Here is a 22,124-nt window from a genome sequence, read left to right on the forward strand (position 1 = left end):
TCCTTTACTAATCTAGTATTAATTGGTCTTTTCCACTTCTGAACCAGTACAGAAACAATGTCTTATACATCTAGTGCTTAATACTAGCAGTAGCAGCTATCTTTTGGGTATCAGACACCATAATTGTAACACTTGGCTTGCATTAACTAATTAAATTTCTTTATCAAATCTATGATACAGGTAGATGCATATGAGGAAACTGAGGCACATGCTTGTACAAATGGAGCCAGGCTCTAAAGCTCATTCTTAATCCAGTGTGCTGGTGTTCCTGTGGAGTGTGCACTTGTTCCTGTGGTTGAAAAGCATGTCTTATGTATGCTTTTGTGCCTTGTAGCGTTAAGCACATAGTAGCTATTCAGTACTTGCAGATATCCTCTGTTTAGTCTGCGTAAGAAACAATTCCAAGAAGAGAGTGGTGTTCTGGGTGATGGCTATTGTGTGGTTGTAAATAACGGATTATTCTGTATCTCCTTTTCAGATCTGGATGGTGCTCTACTCTCAGGGCCAGATTGTGATAGGAATGTGAATACAAATTTATTGGCTGAAGCCGGCTCCAGTCAAGATGGAGGTGATGCTGGTAGGTACAATAGAATTTTAGCAGGAGTACCTTTAAGAGGATTTGAAGATTGGGAGGTATTCGTGTATGTGTTTATTAAGGACCTACTGCAGTTTCTTTTCCTTAAAGGAAAGTATTAGGTATAAACACTTTCAGTCTTCTGCAGCTATGTTGATTGTAGAATTTAGAAGCCTGGTAAATACAAATGGATACATATTTCTTGTTTGTTTGAGGGAGTCATTTATTTAGAGTTGTTAAAACTTGTGGCTTGTGGCTTTCTGTTAGTGTATAGATGGAATAAGAATGGTAACTATCAGAATGGTTGACTAATGTATTTTAATTAGCTTTGATGTAAAATAATAGTGTGGTTGTTGATGACTATAGAAAACGTTAATTCTAAATAGTGATATTTATAACAACTACTTTGGGGGAAGTGCACATGAATACAAAGAATCCATGAATATTCCAAAGAATAATATAGATAAATTAAAAAGGGAGAAAGCTTTCTTAACAGAAGAATTCCAAGCTAATAAACATAGAAGAATGACAGAATTGGAAAAACACCTATTTTTCAATGTCCATGGGAAATAATTCAAGGTCATCATTGGATAGTAAGCCACCATTGATGGGCTTATCCCATGATGACTGGGATAAGTTTGTTGTAATAGCATTTTGTTGTACGTTTGTTGTAATAGCATTTTACAGTTTTGTTGTAATAGCATTTTGCTGTAATAGCATTCTCGTGTGGTCTCACTATCATACCACAGGTTACTTTTATTCCCAAAGGAGAAAAGATACCTCTACAATAAAGAGATCTGATGAACATGATCATAGTCAAGTGATTAAATTTAGTATGCCTCCTGGTATGATACACTAGCTGGCACCATCACCTATGTCTTATAGTATACTTGCCAGAATGTTTTACTCGACTTTAATCATGAGGAGAAAAAAAGACAAATCTCTCCAAATCCAGCACGTCCAGATTCTAAAATGTTAATGCGAAGAAAGACAAGCAGAGGAACTGCTAGGTCGAAGGAGACCAATGAGACCAACTTAAATGCATTTAGCATTATGTCAATCTTTTATTATATCATTGATCCAAAAAAGAAAACAATGAAGAGGCATTTGGGGGATAGTTGGAAAGGTGAATATGTAGTCTGGGTTAAATGATAGTCTTAACAATTTTTAAAATTCTTGGATGTGATAAAGGCACTATGGTTTATATAGGAGGAAGTTCTAAAAGATGCATGCTGTGTTTAGGGGTGAAGTGATGAAGCATACAAGTTGTTTTCAAATAGTACACAAAGGTATGTATATGTATACATAGAGCGAAAGCACATGTGACAAAACTAACATTTGTTGAAGATACATAAAGGGATATGGGATATTCAGTGATTCAGTTTCTGTAGCTTTGGAAATCTTTATAAACAATTGATGGGGACCGGGACAACTGTGCTTTTACAGAAAACTCTCCGGGGCTTTCGAATATACAGTGTGCACGGACCAAAATGAAGCCATAATTCTGAAGAAACTGCCTTAAGGTGGTTTTCTCCTAACTGTTGAAAAGAATTTACAAAGATTTTGAAGTTAGCAGTTTACAGATTAGATGCATTGAATTTTGAACACTTGTCTCTTGTACAGAAAATCACTAATAGTGCCAAGAGTACTTTATTGCACTTGCTTTCTTGTTTTAGAAGTCTGGTTCAAGCATGGGTTTATTTAGTTTGGCATGTGAATTCAGATGTAAAATTTAAATTTGTGCACATAAACATATTCAGTGGAGGATGGTCCCTATAATTCATTTCATTCTCAAAAAGCAAATCCTTGATTTAGAGTCCTTTCTCTTTAGGGGACATTCTAATCCATTAATGAGTATTTTGGGGAATTCCCTGGCGGTCCAGTGGTTAGGATTCTGTGCTTCTGCTGCAGGGGGCATGGGTTTAATCCCTGGTCGGGGAACTAAGATATCCTGCAAGTTGCACGGTGCAGCCAAAAAAAAAAAAAAAAAAAAAGTATTTTTGCAACTGAGATCCCTTGTGTTACGTTTTTGGTTTTGTTTTTTTTTGTTTTGTTTTTTTTTTTTTTGCGGTACGCGGGCCTCTCACCGCTGTGGCCTCTCCCGCTGCAGAACACAGGCTCCGAATGCGCAGGCCCAGCCGCTCCGCGGCATGCGGGATCCTCCCAGACCGGGGCATGAACCCATGTCCCCTGCATCGCCAGGTGGACTCCCAACCACTGCGCCACCAGGGAAGCCCCTGTGTTACGGTTTTGACATCAAAAAAAAAAGTGCTTTCTTCTTACTTTGCCATTATGGAATAATGTACCCAGAAGATTATTAAACAGTAAGCACAATTATAGAACTGAATAACCTTAATGATCCTTCAGTTTTATGAATTGCAAAGGAAATACCTTTTTCAGTTTTCAAATGGGTGTTTTATCAGATTGTTTGAACATTAAATGTGTCCTTTGCAATCCAAAACAGTTAGCTGAAGTTTGCTGTTTGTGTGTTTACTTTTACTGTATATTTGTTTTCTAAATGCTTTGGCACAATTTTCTTGGGTGGGTGGGTACTGCCGTGATACTAGTCAGTTGGTACTGCCAATTCTGGGTATTTAAATTTTGGTTTGTTTGGCTTGTGGCTTTCTTTTGTTTTTGAGGTCTCCTGTTCTTTATTTGTAACAATTGTATCTTAATTTTCTGCATCCCCTAACTCCAAAGTATCCCTTTTCTCCCTCCCACTCAAAGGCGCAATACCTTGGTTCAAGTTGCTCTTATACTTCCTAAAAGTAATTTGTACTGGTTATAAGAATCTGGAGAGATGAAAGAAGTTTGAGATGAGGCTTTCTTAATTTGAATTACCATTTTGTATTCCAGATATGGTTTTCTTGCCTGGACCATGGATGCTTTTTATTGTATCTTACTGTAGGTCTAGAGAAACATTTCAAGTGTTAAAAATCTTCAATTCTGAATCTTGAGTTATCAATTCATCACTTGTTTTAGGGCTGCTCTCTTTATTCTTATGCAGTGAATAATATTTTGTTGGATATTAGCATATCTAACATGATTTATGAGGTTAGTTTTCCAAGTTTTTTGAGCAAGTAAAAAATAGTACATGTTAGCACTTTGCTAGATACATTTATTCAACAAATAATTGAATGGTGTATGTTTTGGACATTAGAAATACTGAGGTGAGTAACAGGCACAGTCCTTGCTCTTAGAGCTTATTTTGTTTTGTACTGATTTGGACAAGAGCTATGAATCATAAAACTCAGACTTTATGTAGAAATGTGAAACTGAAAATTGATGGACTTTCACAGGCTACTACTCCCAACCTTATCTCTGTCACACACACATAGATATGGTGTCTCACTTTAGGATTCTGAAACTTTACCCCAAGCAGTATTACAGTTAAATTATATAATTATGGATTCAGAGGGCTTTCCTAAATTAAGAAAAAAGTGGGTGAAGGCATTCCAAGTACAAAACAATTTACAATAGTAGTAATGAATTGCAATTTTTAAATATCTTAAGACCTTTTTGTATTGTTGGGTATTGATACTTTCAATTTTTCCTTAAGAGGGAAATCTTAAGTTCTTTTAATTTTTAAAAGAGGCAGTGTATCTGGCAAGTAGATACAGGAAATTGAATTCTTAGAAAACTCATTTGGCAAGCATTGTTTTATAAAATCGTGTATATGGGAGGAAAATTATTAAATTGCTGCACGAGTGTGCTGTGCATATATCCTAGAAAGTAGTGTTCTAGGCAGGGGAAGGAGTAAGTGCACAGGCCTTAAAGTGGGAGCCAATTTATCATGGTGGAACAGCACAGAGGCCAGTATGATTGGAATAGAGTAACCAAGGGGGTGGTTTGGAAACAAGGGCTAGATCAGGTAAGGCTTTGTAGTATATTGGAAGTCTTTGGCTTGTACTATGAGTAAGATGGTTAGTACTTGCTCTGATTTAAAGTTTTGAAAGAATCTCTGATTGCTGTGTTTAGAATAAGCTCTAGGAAGGCAGCAGTGTGAGCTGGGAGACAAGCAGATGGCTATTGAAGATAATCCAGAGGCGGCAGTTGATGGTCGATTGGAATAGGATGGCAGTAGTTATGGGGGATTCTGGATATCTTCACATTGCCAGAGGATTCCTGGATCCGAGGAATTACATACATATTCAAGATGGAATTAAATGCAGAGGAGATGATTCCTACTTTAGCTTATCTGAAGATCCCCAGGCACAAATTCCCTAAGGCTCATTGAGTCTACTTTCCAGACTTTTATTTATTTAAGGATGACATTAGAGAGGTGTTGATGAACCCCCAGATTCCCCGTTACCTTGCACCAGTGCATCTGAAACAACAAACAAGGGTCTAATAATACGAGAACTTTACATTTGTAATTACCCTATATTTATATTCTTCATCCTTAGCCCATTTCTTCTCTACTGATAGGAGACGATCCCATTCCACAGCTGGGTTTCCCATTCCACAGCTGCTACTGGTCTTAAGTGATAGTCTAGTTAGAAACAGCAGCTATTAAAAGGGTAGTTTCATGTGGGCTCCACATACCATTAAATAGTATTTTTATTTTACTGATTTTTTTTTCTGTGGTTGAATTGTATTTTAAACTTTAGTTTGTTTTCTATTCTAATAGCCTGCCAACCAGGATATTATAAATTGGGATAATAAGGTATGAGGCCATCTCAGTTTTAGACTAAAATATAGTTTTTAATTCAGCTATTTTATATTACACTGTTCTATCATAAAATATAGATTTTTTAAATTCTCATAAGAGACAGATCTTAATTACCATCATTACATCAGGATCACTTTTCAATTGTTTTAGGTCCTTCACATGATTTCAAGTACGGTCTGATGCCTGGCCCTTCAAGCGATTTCAAGTATGGATTGCTACCAGGTGCTTCTAACGATTTCAAGTATGGATTGCTACCAGGTGCTTCTAACGATTTCAAGTATGGATTATTGCCTGAATCTTGGCCAAAACAAGAAACTTGGGAAAATGGCAAGTATTAGTCAAACATCTATAGAGTTCTTAATACTTCTTATCAATTAAAAGCTTCCACATTCTGGGTTCTAAAAAACTCAGATAGTAGTAGCCCTATAATGATCCCTGTTCTCAGGAATAGACAAGCTTTTGATAGCAAATTTTCTGTTTAATATATAATAAGTGCTTTTTTTTGTTTTTTAATTCTCAAAGGTGAATCATCTCTAATCATGAACAAGTTAAAATGCCCTCATTGTAGCTATGTAGCCAAATACAGACGAACACTAAAAAGGCATTTGCTCATTCATACGGGAGTCAGATCATTTAGCTGTGATATTTGTGGGAAACTGTTTACTCGCAGAGAACATGTAAAAAGACATTCCCTGGTAAGTAACTTTAAATGTAAATGATCTTTGAGATAAACTGTATTTGTGTCAGTGAAGCTTAAGATATTTTAACACTATTACCTGCAAATTTAAGGAAGGTAGATTATTAAATAAATTGCTTTAAACAGTGAATGTGATTTATGAACCACTACTGAACTTCATACAGAAAGATGATGTATTTACTCATTGTTAAATGAGAGGTTTAATTTGAATGGTTCAAATGTATTATATTGTCTGTACTATCCTTACATTGGATTTTTCCCCCTTCAATTAGGTGCATAAAAAGGATAAAAAATACAAATGTATGGTGTGTAAGAAGATCTTCATGTTAGCAGCCAGTGTTGGAATAAGACATGGATCTCGACGCTATGGTGTTTGTGTAGACTGTGCAGATAAATCACAACCAGGAGGGCAAGAAGGTGTAGATCAGGGACAGGATACAGATTTCCCTCGGGATGAAGAATATGAGGGGAATGGAGGTGGAGAAGCTGATGAAGAGCTGGCTGATGATGGAGAAGATCAGAATGATGCATCTCGATGGGATGAGTCCGGAGATGTTTGTATGTCTCTAGATGACTAACTGACCTACTATACTCCTCAAGGATGCTGCATTTGGACATAATATGAATCAACAATTTGAACTGTTGAACTTGAAGGCTTGCAAAATATGGTACATGCTGGATGGTAGTTATGTTGCTGTGAAAACTGTAGGGTCAAAGCCTTATAGCAAAAAAATTTTTTTTTTATATTTGCACAGGACTGTACAGCAGACAACCTTGTGGTTGGATTACATGGAGTCCACACATCTTCAGTCAGTTATCAAAGTAAAAATATTTTTTATTTATAGGATATACAGTAACTATTTGGGTCCTATGGAAATATAGTACCTGTTCTTAAAAAAGCTTCCATTCATGTGCCACTTTGACATGAATTAAGAAAACCCATTATTAAGAGTATAGTGACAGCTGACCTAATTACTCTGTCCATCAAACCACTCAGGCTAGTTTGTACTAGTAGAGTTTTGTTTCTAGTTTTATTTTTATTAATTTTATTTTTTTTAATACAGATGTTCAGTGAGGGGCCTTTTCAACCCCATTGGTTCTACTTTTCTGTATTTTCCATTTTAATTTGCTTCATAACTTAAACCAAGTCTCTTCTAGTCTTAGCTGTTATTCCTCAATTTTGTGCTGATGGGCATGTTTGTAAGAACTGGAGAGGTAATTTATTGGAATGAACTAACTGACTTCCTCCATTCCCCTTTTCCTTTTTGACATGAATTATACTACTTTACGAATGAAGAATGATGTTGCGAAGTACCATGGTGAAGTTGACAAACACCACTAAAATGATTATGATTTAGAAGTAACTTGCTCCTGCTGCTCTAATCTGATAAATGGTTACTGTATGACGTTTTCTGACAAGGCATTCGGTTTTGGGTATCTGTTACTTTGGCACTACTCTTGTTTGCTTCTTTTTATTTTTGCCAGTGTACTATACCTCAGTCCTATTTGAAAAGACAAATCTAATCGAAAGAAAAGTCACAGATAAAATGATTTGTTTTATAATTTATCCTTCATGTCCAGTTTTGGTTAGCTTGTTATGCAATATAAGTGAAATATCAGGTTTTTACTCCTGTGCCCTTTTTATCATTAAAATTAACACAAAAAGTGCATTCTCTTTTGTTTCATACTTACTGGGGTATTCAGTGTTTGAAATTATGATAGATAATTTAATTTATTTTTCATTTCCTCGAAGTCACTACATCTTGAGATATATATATATATATATATATAGTCTTTCTAGTAGTCACCATGATTCAACAATCTGCAAAAATCTTACAAATAAAGCATTGAGAGGCTTTACAATTTTTATTCTGTTAACTAAATTCTTCAGGGTACAAGGGGGTGATGTGTTAAGTTGAAATTGCCAGACTTGTTTAGCCTGATGACAGATGAATTAGCTGATTGACTCACAGCAGCATTTCACCTAATTGATATTAACATGCACAGCATTTATCAGGAACATATTGTATATTATATAAGATTGAGGGATATCATATTTTCAGCTTTCTTTTAAATAGAAATTGAGTATATTTTCCTATTTTATATCAGGTAACTAAATTATGCTAGTCTTGTGGAGAAAATTGCAAAGTACACTTTGGCAGACATAATCCTTTTGGTGCTCCATCCCATCAAAGTTGAAAAGATGATAGGTTTTTTAAGAGACAGGCTTTCTTACTGTCTCTGATTTCAGTAGAAAAATGGTTTAATGTTAGACACTGATGCTTCTGCTTGGATAAATCAAAGAAAGATACAGTACAGTTACGTGGTCAGATGCATCATTTGTCACCTAAACTTTATCATAGTTTCTACAAAACTGAAAAACCGACATGAATAGTTTTGGTTTGACTTTTGTTTAAGACTGAAGAGTACATCTTTTTCTCAATGTTCTAGACAAATGAGTAAAATGTAATTCTGGTTGGGTCCAAAGTAGACGTTAGTTGGGCAAAGATACTATGAATGGAAAAGTATTTTAAACGTAAAATGTTTTGCTTTGTGAATATGTAAGTATAGTATAAAGATTTCTTTCATCCCATTTATCCCTCTCCTTTAACATAAACCATAGTTTACAATTGGTAGATCTGTCTATATATAAATATATATTAAAGAGAAAAGATATATATCTAAAAATCACCTAAGTCTGCTTTATTAGATTCACTTAAGTGAACTACAGTTCACTTATTGCATAGAAACTGGACTTGGCTTTACATTCTTAATGTACTTTTACTTTTCCTTAAGATATGAACTTACTCTCTTTAAACTGAATTTTCTTTTACTACTTAAATCATTTATGTATATCTGGTAAATTATGACCAAATTTTTGTTAGATTGCATACAGTAAATTGAAATACACTCTTGGTACACTACGGGATTGTTGTGCTTTTGTTTTGGTTTTAGTTGGAAACAAGGTTTGATGTAGATGGCTTGTTACTGTTAATTTAAAATATTCTATAATTATTGTCCATTACCTTTTATGTTGTGTTGTGACAGATTTGGCTATATTTTTAGTCAACTGAAATATACTTTAAGAGTTTGTTTTTAGAAAGGTAATCCAAAGGAAAAATGTTTATACTCTTGAATATATTAGCCTCAGCCTATATAAAAATTTCGTCTTTAAAGTAAACATTTTACCAGAAACAGAATTGACAGATTTTTCTACTTGCTGACTGCCTAACTTATTTTGTTTCATGATCTCGAGGGGACTGCCTTTTCCCTTCCAGATCTTTTTTAAAAAAATAGTTTAGTACTAAGGTATACTACTGGATGTTTCTATTTTTTTAAGTATATTCTTTTTCTGACTTACAGTACAATTTCAGGAAGTTGATAGATACTAAGAACTTACGATTGGTCTCAGAGAGGTAACAATGGAACACTCAAAATTTTGTCTGTGGAGCCCTGGCGGAATTATGTGTTACACATTTGCTGAATTTTTCTCTTGTAACTTATATTTTAAATGAAAAATATTTTAGAGCTTTTATTTAATGAAGAGGAAGAGTATGAACTGTTCATTTCCTATTCATTTTGTAGTAACAGACCCTCATAAATCAAGATCATGTATTCTTTCTTACGAGTCTCAGAGACAGTTACTTCATACGGTCCCTGATTTTTCATTGTTATTGGCCCTCATTATTCATATTCACTAGATATTTTGCTAAATTTTAACACCATAGCAATTAAGTGCTAAAAAAAAAAAACATTATAGGAAGGGGAAACTGAACAGTAATGCGTAGCTTTGAAATTTGAGGGGAAAACATGAGCTGGTTTTGGTAGAGCCATTCTGATGAAGGAAGAGTGAGATGAAGGAGTTAATTCATGTAAAGCGCTTAGAACACTGCCTGGTGCATAATAGGGGCATGACACATCTTAGTTGTTTAATAATACATGGAAAACCAAGACAAAAAGAAGTGGGGAAAGGGGTGGAGAATAGGGAGAAAATAGGGAATGAAAAGATTGGGGCTTAGAAATTTGTAGTAATACAATGTGCTGTAAAAGGCCTGAAGATGACTGGAGTAGTATAATAGGGGAAAGTGTGATGGAAGATGGGTCTTAAAAATCATAAAATTTAAAACCAATAAGTTTTATTTATGTTTTTAGGATGTTAACATAGGATGAAAAAGTTATTTTTCTGAATAATTCCAAAAGCTAGCATTTTTTTTAGTGCCTGCACTTGCCATGCGCTTTACATTATCTTATCAAATTCCCTATAAGTAGGTGCTATTGTCTCCATTTTATAGAAGAGGAAAGGCTCCATTGAAATTTGCTTAATTTAATTTGACTCATGTAACACAGTTACTAAGTGGTAGAGCTGGATTTGGACCAGGTCTGATTCTGAAGCCCATGCTCTTTTTAGGGGGCTCTATTGCCCCAACTTTTGTAGGATTTTAGCTCTTGTAAAGGGGTCTGTCTGTGGAGACATCTTTTCCCTGTGAAACAGCTATGTTAGCAATTTGAATGTCTAATCCTTCCTCCCCCAAATATCCTTAATACTTTTTCCTCGTAGTACAGCAGTTGTTGTATCACATGATTATAAACAAGATACCCAACCTCAGTGTAGCACATGCTGTTAATTGGCTATAGCATTTTCATTTTTAAAAGGATGATTTTTAACTGAAGAACTAGATGTGAACCCCAGTTTTTGTGCCGTTCAGTCACCCGGATCCTTAAACTTAACTATGGTACATAATATACATGCTTAGAACTAACAGGTGTTTTTTCTTAGTCACTTTAGGATTTTAAATGGAAAGGTTTTTTTTTTTTCTTGCTGTATCCCTACTTTTCAAGTGAAGTTGAACCGTTCAAGGTAGTTTAAAACGTATTAGGGATAAGCACACTTTAAAAGATGTTTTCTAGCTCTGAATTTTATGACATTGGGTACTTAAAATTTGGAATATGCTGGCTATTGAGAACAAAATTTTGGGTTCAGGAGAGGGATGGTTGAGGCCATTATGAAATGGGAGAATCAGCATTTTAAACACTGTAAACATAAAAGAACACTTTCTTCTGCCTGCTGTTTGTAAAAGCTCTTTGGGAAGATCTTTTACGAAGACCAATTTTTTAATGTAATTTACCTACCCAGTATAAGTGTCCTAAGACATGTATGTAAACTTCCACAACTGTTTTGTCTGTGTATTTAGAAAATACACAAGAATCTTTATCAAACCTAAAAATATAAACTTGTGAGCACTGAACTGCTTCTGGCTTTGTGAATTTTGTTGACTCTGACATTTAATTCAGATTTCTTTGCTTTTAACATATACTAATTTAGACTAATTGGGGTCGGGGAACACCTTTGTAAAATTTGACTTAAGTATAACTCAGATACCTCTGAACTGAAGGTTTACAAGTTTGAATTGCAGAATATTAAGGGTTTTTTGGTTTGTCTCTTTTTATGTGAAGTGCATAAAAGACCCAAACTACCTCCTAGTAATGCTTGGAGAGCTGCTTTAATTAATAGCAGTGATTTGTAATCCACATATTGTCCTTCATCTTTATTACTTTTTTGGAATTCTCTACAGGTTGTAGAAAACATTGAAATATTCCTCCTGAAATGTACATACTTTTGGAAATGGGTTGAAAAGCAAAGGGTGAACTACTTCATCTCATATTTGCTGCATACTAGTGGATTAATGGATTATAAGTAAATATATAAATTTCAAGTCTTTGAAACTTTTTAATAATACAGAAAAAACATACTTTTAAAAGGTTTTTGTGGTGGTGGTATTAGTAATAGCCCAAAGGAAATCATAGAATAACTAGATATCCAGACTTTTAATTATTAAAGAAATGAGTTTTGATTTAGTTTGGAAAACAGTGAATTACTGGATCGGATGACTGTATTGCATATAATTCTTAGTATCTTTAAACTTTTAAAAGAGCTATCATGTGGCAGAATTAGATATATTCTAATGGTTTATATAGATAGACTCTCTACGGTTCCAAGGGATTAGGATTGGAACTGCTCAGAGTGCTCAAGGTTAAAAAGCAGTTTTTAATAAATAAAGATGCAGTGGGGGCTTCCCTGGTGGCGCAGTGGTTGAGAGTCCGCCTGCCGATGCAGGGGACACGGGTTCGTGCCCTGGTCCGGGAAGATCCTACGTGCAGCGGAGTGTCTGGGCCCGTGAGCCATGGCCGCTGAGCCTGCGCGTCCGGAGCCTGTGCTCCGCAACGGGAGAGGCCACAACAGTGAGAGGCCCGCGTACTGCAAAAAAAAAAAAAAAAAAAAAAAAAAGAAGTGGGATTACTCCAGGAAAAAACCAACCCCCACCCCCTCACCACTGGAGATGTCCTAAATAAAATGAAAGATTACCTGAGAAGCATTTTGGCTAAGGCAGTATTGACCAAAAAATTCTATTTCAAGGTGGATTTTTTTGTTGTAATTTGTTTTGACCATTGTAGTTATCAACTTTTTGTTTTGCTTAGAATGTTGATAAAATTTTGTGTAAATATCTCATGAAGGATATCTTGACACCAAAATGAGCACAGTTGAAACTTAGAAAATCATGTTTATATTTATGGAAAAAATTGTTACTTGAGCTTTTTTCTTTTTCACTACAAGTCATCACAGACCAATGTTTGGAAGCTGGTGTAGGAGATTCAGTTATTGGATCTAACTATATAGTTAGATAAGAAAATTAGAGGTCCTTCAGATCTTAGTCTATGTCCTAAGTGAATTTTGAACTAAGGGAAATTTAAAAATGGACTACAGGAAATCTATTCAGTTAATTAAAGTGAATAAAAAATAGGCTCCATAGTTGCATGGTGCCTTACGTGCTATTAATACTACCTTCTGAATGTTTTTTCTTTTTTCCAGTAGAATCAGTTTGGCAATAAGAAAATACTAATTTTCCACGCATAATTAGTTCTGTTTTAGAGTCTTAGTGAAAGACATGCAAAAGACAGCCTTCTTGACACATGTCCCAACAGCTGTTGAGAGGACAATATATAAAGATTTAGGAGATAATTAATACAGAATTGATTCCCAGAGAGGGAACTATAAGGACTTTGCAGTCAAGTTTAGACCAGGGCTCCTCAGCTTTCATTTCAGTATCTTCCCCATAACAAACTCATTCAATAAGTATTTAACATTTGGGAAAACTTCCACATTAGAGACTACAAATTATATTCAGATAAAATTCCTGGCACATAGTCTGAGCTCGGAATTATTTCTAAGTGAATGATTATTTAAAGACCTCAACATTTTTAAGGCTTCTGCCTGCTAGTATCTCGTGGCTTGTAGCTCTCAAGCTAATTTTGTTTAGAAGTAGTTTGTGTTGTGCCATGCATAGGGATCACACTGAGCCCTCGGGGCCCTTTATCCCAACACCACCATAAGTGTCCATACCCACAGGCACAATGACCAAACCCAACCTTTGGCTAATACTACCATAGACATCTCGATGCAAGTAGTCTTCTGTGATTCTTTTTTTTTTTTTTTTTTTTTTTTTATGCGGTACGCGGGCCTCTCACTGTTGTGGCCTCTTCCGTTGCGGAGCACAGGCTCCAGACGCGCAGGCCCAGCGGCCATGGCTCACGGGCCCAGCCGCTCCGCGGCATGCGGGATCCTCCCGGACCGGGGCACGAACCCGCGTCCCCTGCATCAGCAGGCGGACTCTCAACCACTGCGCCACCAGGGAAGCCCCCTGTGATTCTTTTTTAACCTACACCATCTCCATAACAAGTGGCAAGATTAAGTATCAGCCGCTTGCTGCAAAATTTTAATGACTGGCATAGCCACCACTAACATCTAAATGTCTAATATTCAGTGTATATAAGGAAGATGTGAAAAAACGAAGAAAACCCTACCGGAGTTTATTCCTTCATGTAGTGTAGACTGCAACAGTGCATCAATAAAGATACTTGGATCTGATGTTTTAGTTTACTGATACGAATTTTTGGTATTTGTGAAGAGGAACGTTGGGTGTTGCATTTATATTTTGCCATATGAAAGACAAATGTGTGTTTATCTGTACCATGTTCTTATGTCATCCACTTGGATTTTGGTAGCACCTAGATTCCTAAACTGAGATGGTGGTATTTACATAAGAGACATGAGTGATTCTCCAAAGCAAGTTTTGCCACACTAAATTTTCAAGTAATTGCCACTTAAAACAATTAGCTTATTCCAAAGAATGGCAATTATAGGAATTGGATCAGTGTCCAAGAGTTACTAACCCAGGGTCTTATACTTCTCATCTATGGCAAAGGAAATGAGAAGAAATTATTTTAAGAATTACTTTAGTTCTAGGTAAACAACTAGAGTTTTATATATGTAGGTATAGTTTTTCTTTGATTTGCTTCCTTAAAAGATCTTATCATTGGGCTTCCCTGGTGGCGCAGTGGTTGAGAGTCCACCTGTCAACGCAGGGGACACGGGTTCGTGCCCCGGTCCGGGAGGATCCCGCGTGCCGCGGAGCGGCTAGGCCCGTGAGCCATGGCCGCTGAGATTTTATTATTTCATAGGCTTAAGGGTGTTTATTAGAATCCTACCGTAGACTTCAGGCAGTTACTTTTGAGCCATTAATCATCCTAAACTTCTGCCCTATTTGTGCCTTCTGAAGGTCGCTGACTCTTTAGCACCCTAGTCTGTTTGCTGGCCCTTCTTTGTTACTACTTGGTGACTTACGTGACACTCAAAATGTAAGTTCCCATTTCAGTCAATGGACTCTTTTCCTCTTTGGTCATACATGTATTTGGCAGATGTACTGAACACCAATTTGTGAGAAAAGTTACCTGTGATGGATAATGGGATCACAGTGTATATTCAGTTCTCTATTCTGCAAGACATTTGGGATGGGAAAAGATGCAAAGTTAGACAATCAGGGAACTTTATCAAAGAGGCCTCTCATTTCAGCAATTTAAGAAAGTTAGTGGTTGAGAGGTGTGGAATGAAGATATAAAACAGTGCAGATTAAGTCAGTAATGCATACACAGCATTTGCTTTGTCCCTCTTCAGTGTAATAAAGAGGAGAAAGAATACTTTCACCTTGAAAATTTATTACTTTCTAGGTGCCTCCCAATTCTCTCAGCTATACTGGACAAGTCTGTAGGATTAGACAAGCTCTTGTTTTCTCGGAAGACCCATCTGTGTACTCAGGGAAACGGACACCTTAGTAGAGTCTACCTACTGTTTGGGGGACCTAGATGATGAAGACTTTGACCTAGAGGTTTCGTATCCAGCAAAGCAGTTCAGTAAAATTGTAGGAACTTGGGGCTAATGTTCATTCCACATATTTTCTGAATAGGGAAAGAATATCACCTCTTCTCAAAGGATGAAATCACAGGCTTCCGTAGTCCCCAGCCCCACCTCAAGTTATTCTTAATGAAAGTTATAAGATCTTTACTCAATATTTTTTGAATTTTATTTTATTTTTTTATACAGCAGGTTCTTATTATCGATTTTATACATATCAGTGTATATGTATTAGTGTATATATGTCAATCCAAATCTCCCAATTCATCCTACCACCCCCCCACCCCACTTCCCCACCCTTGTTTGCTCAATTTTCATGTGCTTTTCTTTTTAGCATAGCATATTTAACGCCTCACTGAAATTAATCTCAATATCAAAAACCTAGTCAATGTTCAAAATTCCAGTCATTCACGTTCCGTGTGTGTGTGGTGTATTTTACAGTTTGCTTTTCGGTCAGGATTCTAATAATCTGTAATAGGAGTCAGCAAACCTTTTCTGTATAGGGCCAAACAGTAAATACTTCAACATATTCATTGAAGAGTGATGTGCCTTCTTAACATCGGTGAATTATTTCCTTTCCAGAATTACAAATCTGGGGTAGCAACAAGATTTAGCACTCCGATGGCACCATTTTAGATACTATCTTGTCTGTGATTATGCAATAAGACCTTAACAGGAATTCATTTAAATACCATACCTCAGTCCACAGAGTGTTCCCTCCCCCGATACCCCAGTTGCTAAATGAGAAAGGATATGTCCAATTCAGAAATACATTCAGAGCTTGAAAGAGGAGACTTTAACTTGCTGATAAAGATATGTACCTTTCTAAACTAGACCCTCTTATTGCCACTTAATCCTAACTTTATCCTCTGTTAAAAGATTCTTTTATATCAGACCTCAACCTTAGTTGAGTACTATGACTTTGACTTTACATAGCCTTTAGAATGTAAACTATTTTGGGAGATTTTCATTAATATCTGCACTTACAAAAGGTGTCAGTAAATTGGACTTGTCAGTCTTCTTGGACACTGTTTGAAAATGCTAAGCTTGTGAGTAACTGAGCCAAAGTATCTGCCCTGAAAAACACTTTCTATCACACTGAAGAAAATTCCCCCAACTAATGACTATCAAACTGATTCAGAAGCCCATGTCATCGTTTCAGACACACATAATTCCCCATTGTAAGTCCCATTGAGGACGATCTTCGTTGTGTGGCTCAGACTATTGTAATAGTAGACCCGAGTACATGGCAAATGAACCAAATACTGAGCGCAATTCTTCTGAGTCAAAATTTCTATTAAAACATAATTTCAACAGTGACCTAAAATAATTCCAACAGTTTTTCCTTATAATTAAGGTTAAAATTAATCAAAACAGATGGTCTGATTCTAAGAGATTTAGAAAAAGTTTTGTACCTCTTCTATCTTATGTGGTACTGTCCCATCAGAAGTGTCAAATATATCCAGAGAGGACATACGATGGAACTCTGAGGATACAGCAGGGTTCTTATCTGGGCATCCCATTCACTCCTCAACCCACTGCAACCTAGACTGTGACTTAAATATTTGAAACTACCCTCTTAAAGGCCACGATCCTCACCTCTGCAGCATTTGCTCCTGTGACTGAATGACTGATTTCCTTCACACAGCCCTCCCCTCGACCCTGTAAACGTTGGTGTTCTTTTAATTCTTTGCAGGGCACTCTCCCAGTGTTCTTTCCCTTCGTGTTCTTAGTCTCAGATGATCACAATGACTTGGTTGACCTCTCTTCAGTGTTCACAAAGATTTGTAGAAATGACACCATGCATTGTTGTTCGATGAACAGAGGATTTTCGATCACATCCTAATTTGGGTCACTGTTCTTTAATTTCTCGTGGATGACCTCGGGGGTCTTTAGATGTACGTTTTTGGTGTATGGAGTCTCATGAGCATAGCAAAGTCACCTTTAGAAAAATTATAACCTTGATTTTTCTGAAGCTATTTAATGCATGCCAGCCATGTAAACACTATTTTATGAGGTGATGTCTAGCAGACTTTATCATGTCATATCAACATGTATGTATCTCTGTTAACTATACAGACTAATAAAATCTTCGAATTGAAGGAACCTGAGAAAAACCACACCTGTTTATCTAGCCTCTGCTTGAACTCATCCCATCAGTTCATCAGTTCATTTCCAGCTCACGTAGCAGCCGTATTAGGTTGAGATCCATCTTGTTAGTTCTTCTCTAGACTGAGTTGAGTTGAAGTCTCCTTATTCCATCTCCCAGTGCCACATGGATTCACATCCTTTCACATAATGGTCTATGTAACTGTGGGAACTTGAAAGGGGTGTACACTATATTTGAGGAGTACTTAGGGCCTTAAATTTTTTCCATTGCTAGAAAACTGTTTTCATTCCTGTAAGTATTAATATAATGTCAGAAATCCATAGTGTTCACTCTTTTCCAGTTTAATGTTTCTCTCTTCATTTTAAAGCTAAGAATCAAATATTTAATATGAATAACCAGTGCTCAAAACAAGATTTTAAAGAAAAGCACCCAGAAATATTTCTTGTAAAGTAGAATATTAATTTGTTGGCACTGGTATATAACACTTAAGATTAAACTTGCTTCTCCAAGATAAGATTAACTTTGCAGCTTGATATAAAAATTTAAACGTTGCTTAATCCTAGGCTTTCAAGAATTTCATAATTAATTGATTTCTTAATGCAGTACAGTTTTAACATGTATAAATTTAATGATTGAACTCCCTTTAGAAAATGTATTACGAGGAAGACGTGAGTTATTTTTTCCTTTATTTGCATTTCAGATCATATTCTAAAAGAGGTGATAAATATTTCATTTTTATTAAATTCTTATAAAACTTCACGTCCTTCAGCCCCAAGCCATCCCTCTCCTTAAGCAGCAGGATAGGTTTATAATTATGACTACTTTGTTATTTTTATACTTAGTTTGAAAAAGATTATGAGTACAATCCTGGTGCGTTTATGTCACCAAGATGGAAGAATGAGAATATTGTCTTCATTAGGTAGCCAGTTTAAGTCCTAAACATTATTGAGTATTCATTGGCATAATATTTCTTCTCAATGTTTGAACTCTAAAAATATGAGTCAGGAAATTCCATAAAAATAGTTACCCAAAATGCATTTTTGTAAGGTTTACTGCATGCTGTTTGAAAGTTACCACCATATCCTTCATCTTTGTTTCAGCACAAAATCCAAGAACGTGAGCTGAGAATCCGAGGACATTTTGCCCATGTAGGTTATGAATTTCATTGCAATTTTAGCCATTTATGAATATGAGAGGGAAAAAGGGGGATGTTTTTACTCTTTAAGCATTTATAACTCACTGACACCGTGCCAGTTTGTTATAACTTTTATGTTTAATGTGAGCAATTTCTTTATAGTATCATTGTGACTCTAACCTGCTAGACCTCAGAATGGCTATTTTTTGGGAAACTAAGCTTAAATGACGCAGATGTAATATTATTTGCAAGCAAAAAATGAATAAATTTGCATTAGCTGGTTTGCCACTGTAAAAGTCCATTTTCTGCATATATAATAGAAATGAAGTGACTTGAAAAATCAGATTTGAGAATGTTTTCAATATATCATCCTGTTATTTTAATAGAATCTTTTCTCTTATATTCCCACCTTTATTAACATAATTTGTCATTGGAGATGATTAATGAGGCAACTGCAAAGGCAAAATCTGACATTTTGTATATTCTAAGAAAGACTGTCAATTTATTTTTTAGCCATATGTACACACAGAAAGCAAAACTTAATCATGCCATTAAAGAAAAATTGTAAGCAATTGAAACTGTACTATGTAATTGAGTCCCATCATAATAATTTAAGTATGTTCAAAGTATTTTCATTGTGGGATTAATAATTAGAGTGTGGCACATATTTGAGGCCTTTTATATTTGAGTTTCAGAGTTGAAAGCTTTCCAAAGTTTCTAAAAAGTAAAGTTATAACACATTTATGTGGCTTTCTCATTTATGGTCATTAGAGAAGGGACTTAATAAGTCTTACGAGGCAAAATATATTGAAAAGAGTATTCCTCAAGCAAAAGTCTTCATGATCTGTAGATGTGATATAGAAAGGTTTCAGAATAAACTATAGAATTTCATATGAACTTCACTTGTTTGAGCAAGTAAATTTGGTAAATAATTAAAGAATGTTTTCCTTTAATGTATCCAGTCCATTTGGTATATTAGGTAATTATTATCATTTAGATCATGTCTATTTCTTTAGCTCTATTAGAGACCCTTTGTTCTTTCTTTAGTAAACAGTGATCTAAATTACCATATATGCTGTTGTATTCCACAGTGACTAATTAGCAGAAGCTATTCAAACACACCAAGACATTTCTATTTTAAAATACATCCTTGAAGAGAAAGTATACTTTATAGGATAATTGCTAGTCACAGTATTCATTTTTTATAAATCTAATTAACTTATTTACAACGTGAGTTTTTAAAGTGAGCATTTTGTTTGCACATTTCTTTTCCCTGTTTGCATTGGTGCTTGACAGGTATTCCATACATTCTCCACTCACTCTTTTGAGTTCCTACTTTAGCCCCTTTGCTACCTTCATCTGATCTTTGGCTGACTCTTGGAAGTTACTGTTTTGTAGCTAAATTCTTTTAACCAAATCTAGCCATGTTTTACGATATAAATAGGAAACCGAGGATCCAGTTCATCCTTGAAATCACTGAAAGTGAATTTTAATCCTATTTTATTTGCCGAAAATAATCTCAATTAAATATTTCTTATTCTAATGGTAACCATGTAAATTTACTGCCTGATTCTTAATACCTCACCACCAGGAACTGTTTCTTTCTAGTGATTTTCTCTCTGCCTTAAATTTGGCCCTTCTGCCCCGACTATGACCTTTCTTATTTAAGCCTAACTGGCTAACAAATGCAGAGCAAACCTAAGAAGAGGAGCATTGTTTTCACTTCTAAATAACCTTCTTCAGGGATTTTCAAACTATGCTCTGGGATCCTAGGAGTTCTTTGAAGATGCCTCTGAGTGGGGTTAGCTGATGCAGAGTAGGTAGGGCCCTTGGGCCTTCAGCCAGAGCTCTACAACAGCTTCACTTTTATCTACTTGTTTATGCTTTCAGGGCCCAGTACTTTAAAAAAAAAATGTTTAAACCACGGACTTGATTTCAAAACATTCATGGATGATAATATTAATAATAACAGTAGTAGCTTTAGTTTATAGGGCGCTTATCATGTGCCAGACCCTAAGTATTTTCTAACATTAATCTATTAATCCTTAAAACAACCCTGTAAGATTAAGCATTTTTATTATTCCTATTTACAAATGAGGACACTGAGACTTAAGGAGATCAAATAACTTGCCCAAGTGATCACAGCTACTAAGCGACAGACTCTGATTCAATTCTGGGTGCACCAATTAATGTCTTAAGTCAGGAATGGCAAATACAAGGTAAGTGTGCCACCACCCTGGGCTCCCACGCTTAAGGCAGACAGAGCTAATGGCTGAAAACAGTGTTTCTCACTGATCACCAACACAGCCTTAGAATCCTTCTCCATAAGGTGCTATGGGCAGTCACTCCTAATCCATTGGTGTTGGCATGCAAGACGAGACCCATCTTCTTACCCTACTTTAAGATGAGATGAGATATCTGTGACCTCACACTTCGATCAGGAACCCTCCCCTAAGTCTAAAAGTGTTGCCAATTGCTTGTTTGGATATTGGTAGTAGAAAAACACCAAATTATCTTTGATCCTAGATGTAATTTTTCACGGTGAAGCTAATTTTGATAAACAAAAATCCCTAACTGTACCATCCTCATTCTTGCCAACTTCTAATAGAGGCTATTTGTTTTTCTATTTATATGCCTGTAATTTTTATAAATTTATAAGTTGATAACTATAAGCACTATATACAACACTCAAAATCAGGATAGTTAAGGTTTTTTAAGCTTCTCTTTGAGTGCCTGCTGGAAGAAAGACCTAAAGTAATTTATATTCTTAACCTAATATTTTAGATGTGGGGTGGAGGTGGTGAGGAAGAGGGTGGAGGACTCATGTTTGAGGCAAAGTCCGCCAGTTTCCGTATTGTAGAGTGGAGAATTCAGTCGTTTGGATACCCATCAATATTTCCACTACCAGCATACCCTGCCCAGGAATGTCGTAGCTACAGGGCTGGGTGAATGCCCAAACATTTAAAAAAGAAACACACGTGCCCAACCCCCAGCTGATTTTTCAGTTGTTCTCTCCAGGAGGTAACCAGTAGTCGCTGTGCTCTGCCCAATCTTACCAGGGGAAGCTATGTGCAATTAAACTTTTTCCTTTTACGTTTTTAAAATGACTCATAGTACTTCCTGCTCAAGACACATCGAAGTGGTCCAAGACTATATTTAGGGACTTGCTATGAAATTACCTGTCAGTTCCAACCAATTTTTCCAATACAGTATATATATGGAGAGTTAGTAGCAAGTAATTTATAATTTTCAAGGCACAAAAAACTTGTCATTTTTTGTTGTTAACTGTTATTGAAATCTAGATTTCCTTAAATGGGTAGACATCCCTTCTGTGAAATTATTACACATTAGTGTATTGGAATGGTCTTCATGTGACGATTATCGTGGAACCCATTAAATCCTTGTTCATAAAAATATTTGAATATGTCTTAAAATATTCTCCACATAAATAAAAATTTCTCCCTAAAAGCTATTTCTGATACATTCTCTTTCCAATTATTTGTAAAACTAGAAATTGCTGGCGAGTGAATCACAGTGAGTGGGTTCAGTGACACTTGGGTAGTGCTACCAACTAGGAAGTTATTCTACGGTTGCAGTGTATGGTGAGCTCCACATGCCTTTTTTCTCCTGGTTTTTACTTTTGTCAGATGAGAGAATAGCCAGTTGTAAGTTGTCCTATTCCTAGGTGA

At 35.9% G+C, this 22,124-nt stretch overlaps 1 protein-coding gene across 2 annotated transcripts in view; it reads left to right on the top strand.

The window, feature by feature from the left end:
- The window catches only part of LOC116742563 (zinc finger and BTB domain-containing protein 10), a 35,589-nt gene extending 24,400 nt beyond the window's left edge, over positions 1-11,189 (top strand). For both annotated transcript variants that reach the window (XM_032610285.1, XM_032610284.1), the window contains exons 3-6: positions 479-577; positions 5,397-5,573; positions 5,769-5,941; positions 6,216-11,189. In XM_032610285.1, the coding sequence (XP_032466176.1) occupies positions 479-577; positions 5,397-5,573; positions 5,769-5,941; positions 6,216-6,521 (755 nt within the window). In that variant the 3' untranslated portion in view covers positions 6,522-11,189. The remainder of the gene's footprint in view (positions 1-478; positions 578-5,396; positions 5,574-5,768; positions 5,942-6,215) is intronic.
- Positions 11,190-22,124: the final 10,935 nt, after the last annotated feature.

Source organism: Phocoena sinus, chromosome 17 (genome assembly GCF_008692025.1).
Source record: "Phocoena sinus isolate mPhoSin1 chromosome 17, mPhoSin1.pri, whole genome shotgun sequence".
NCBI classification, from domain to species: Eukaryota; Metazoa; Chordata; class Mammalia; order Artiodactyla; family Phocoenidae; genus Phocoena; species Phocoena sinus.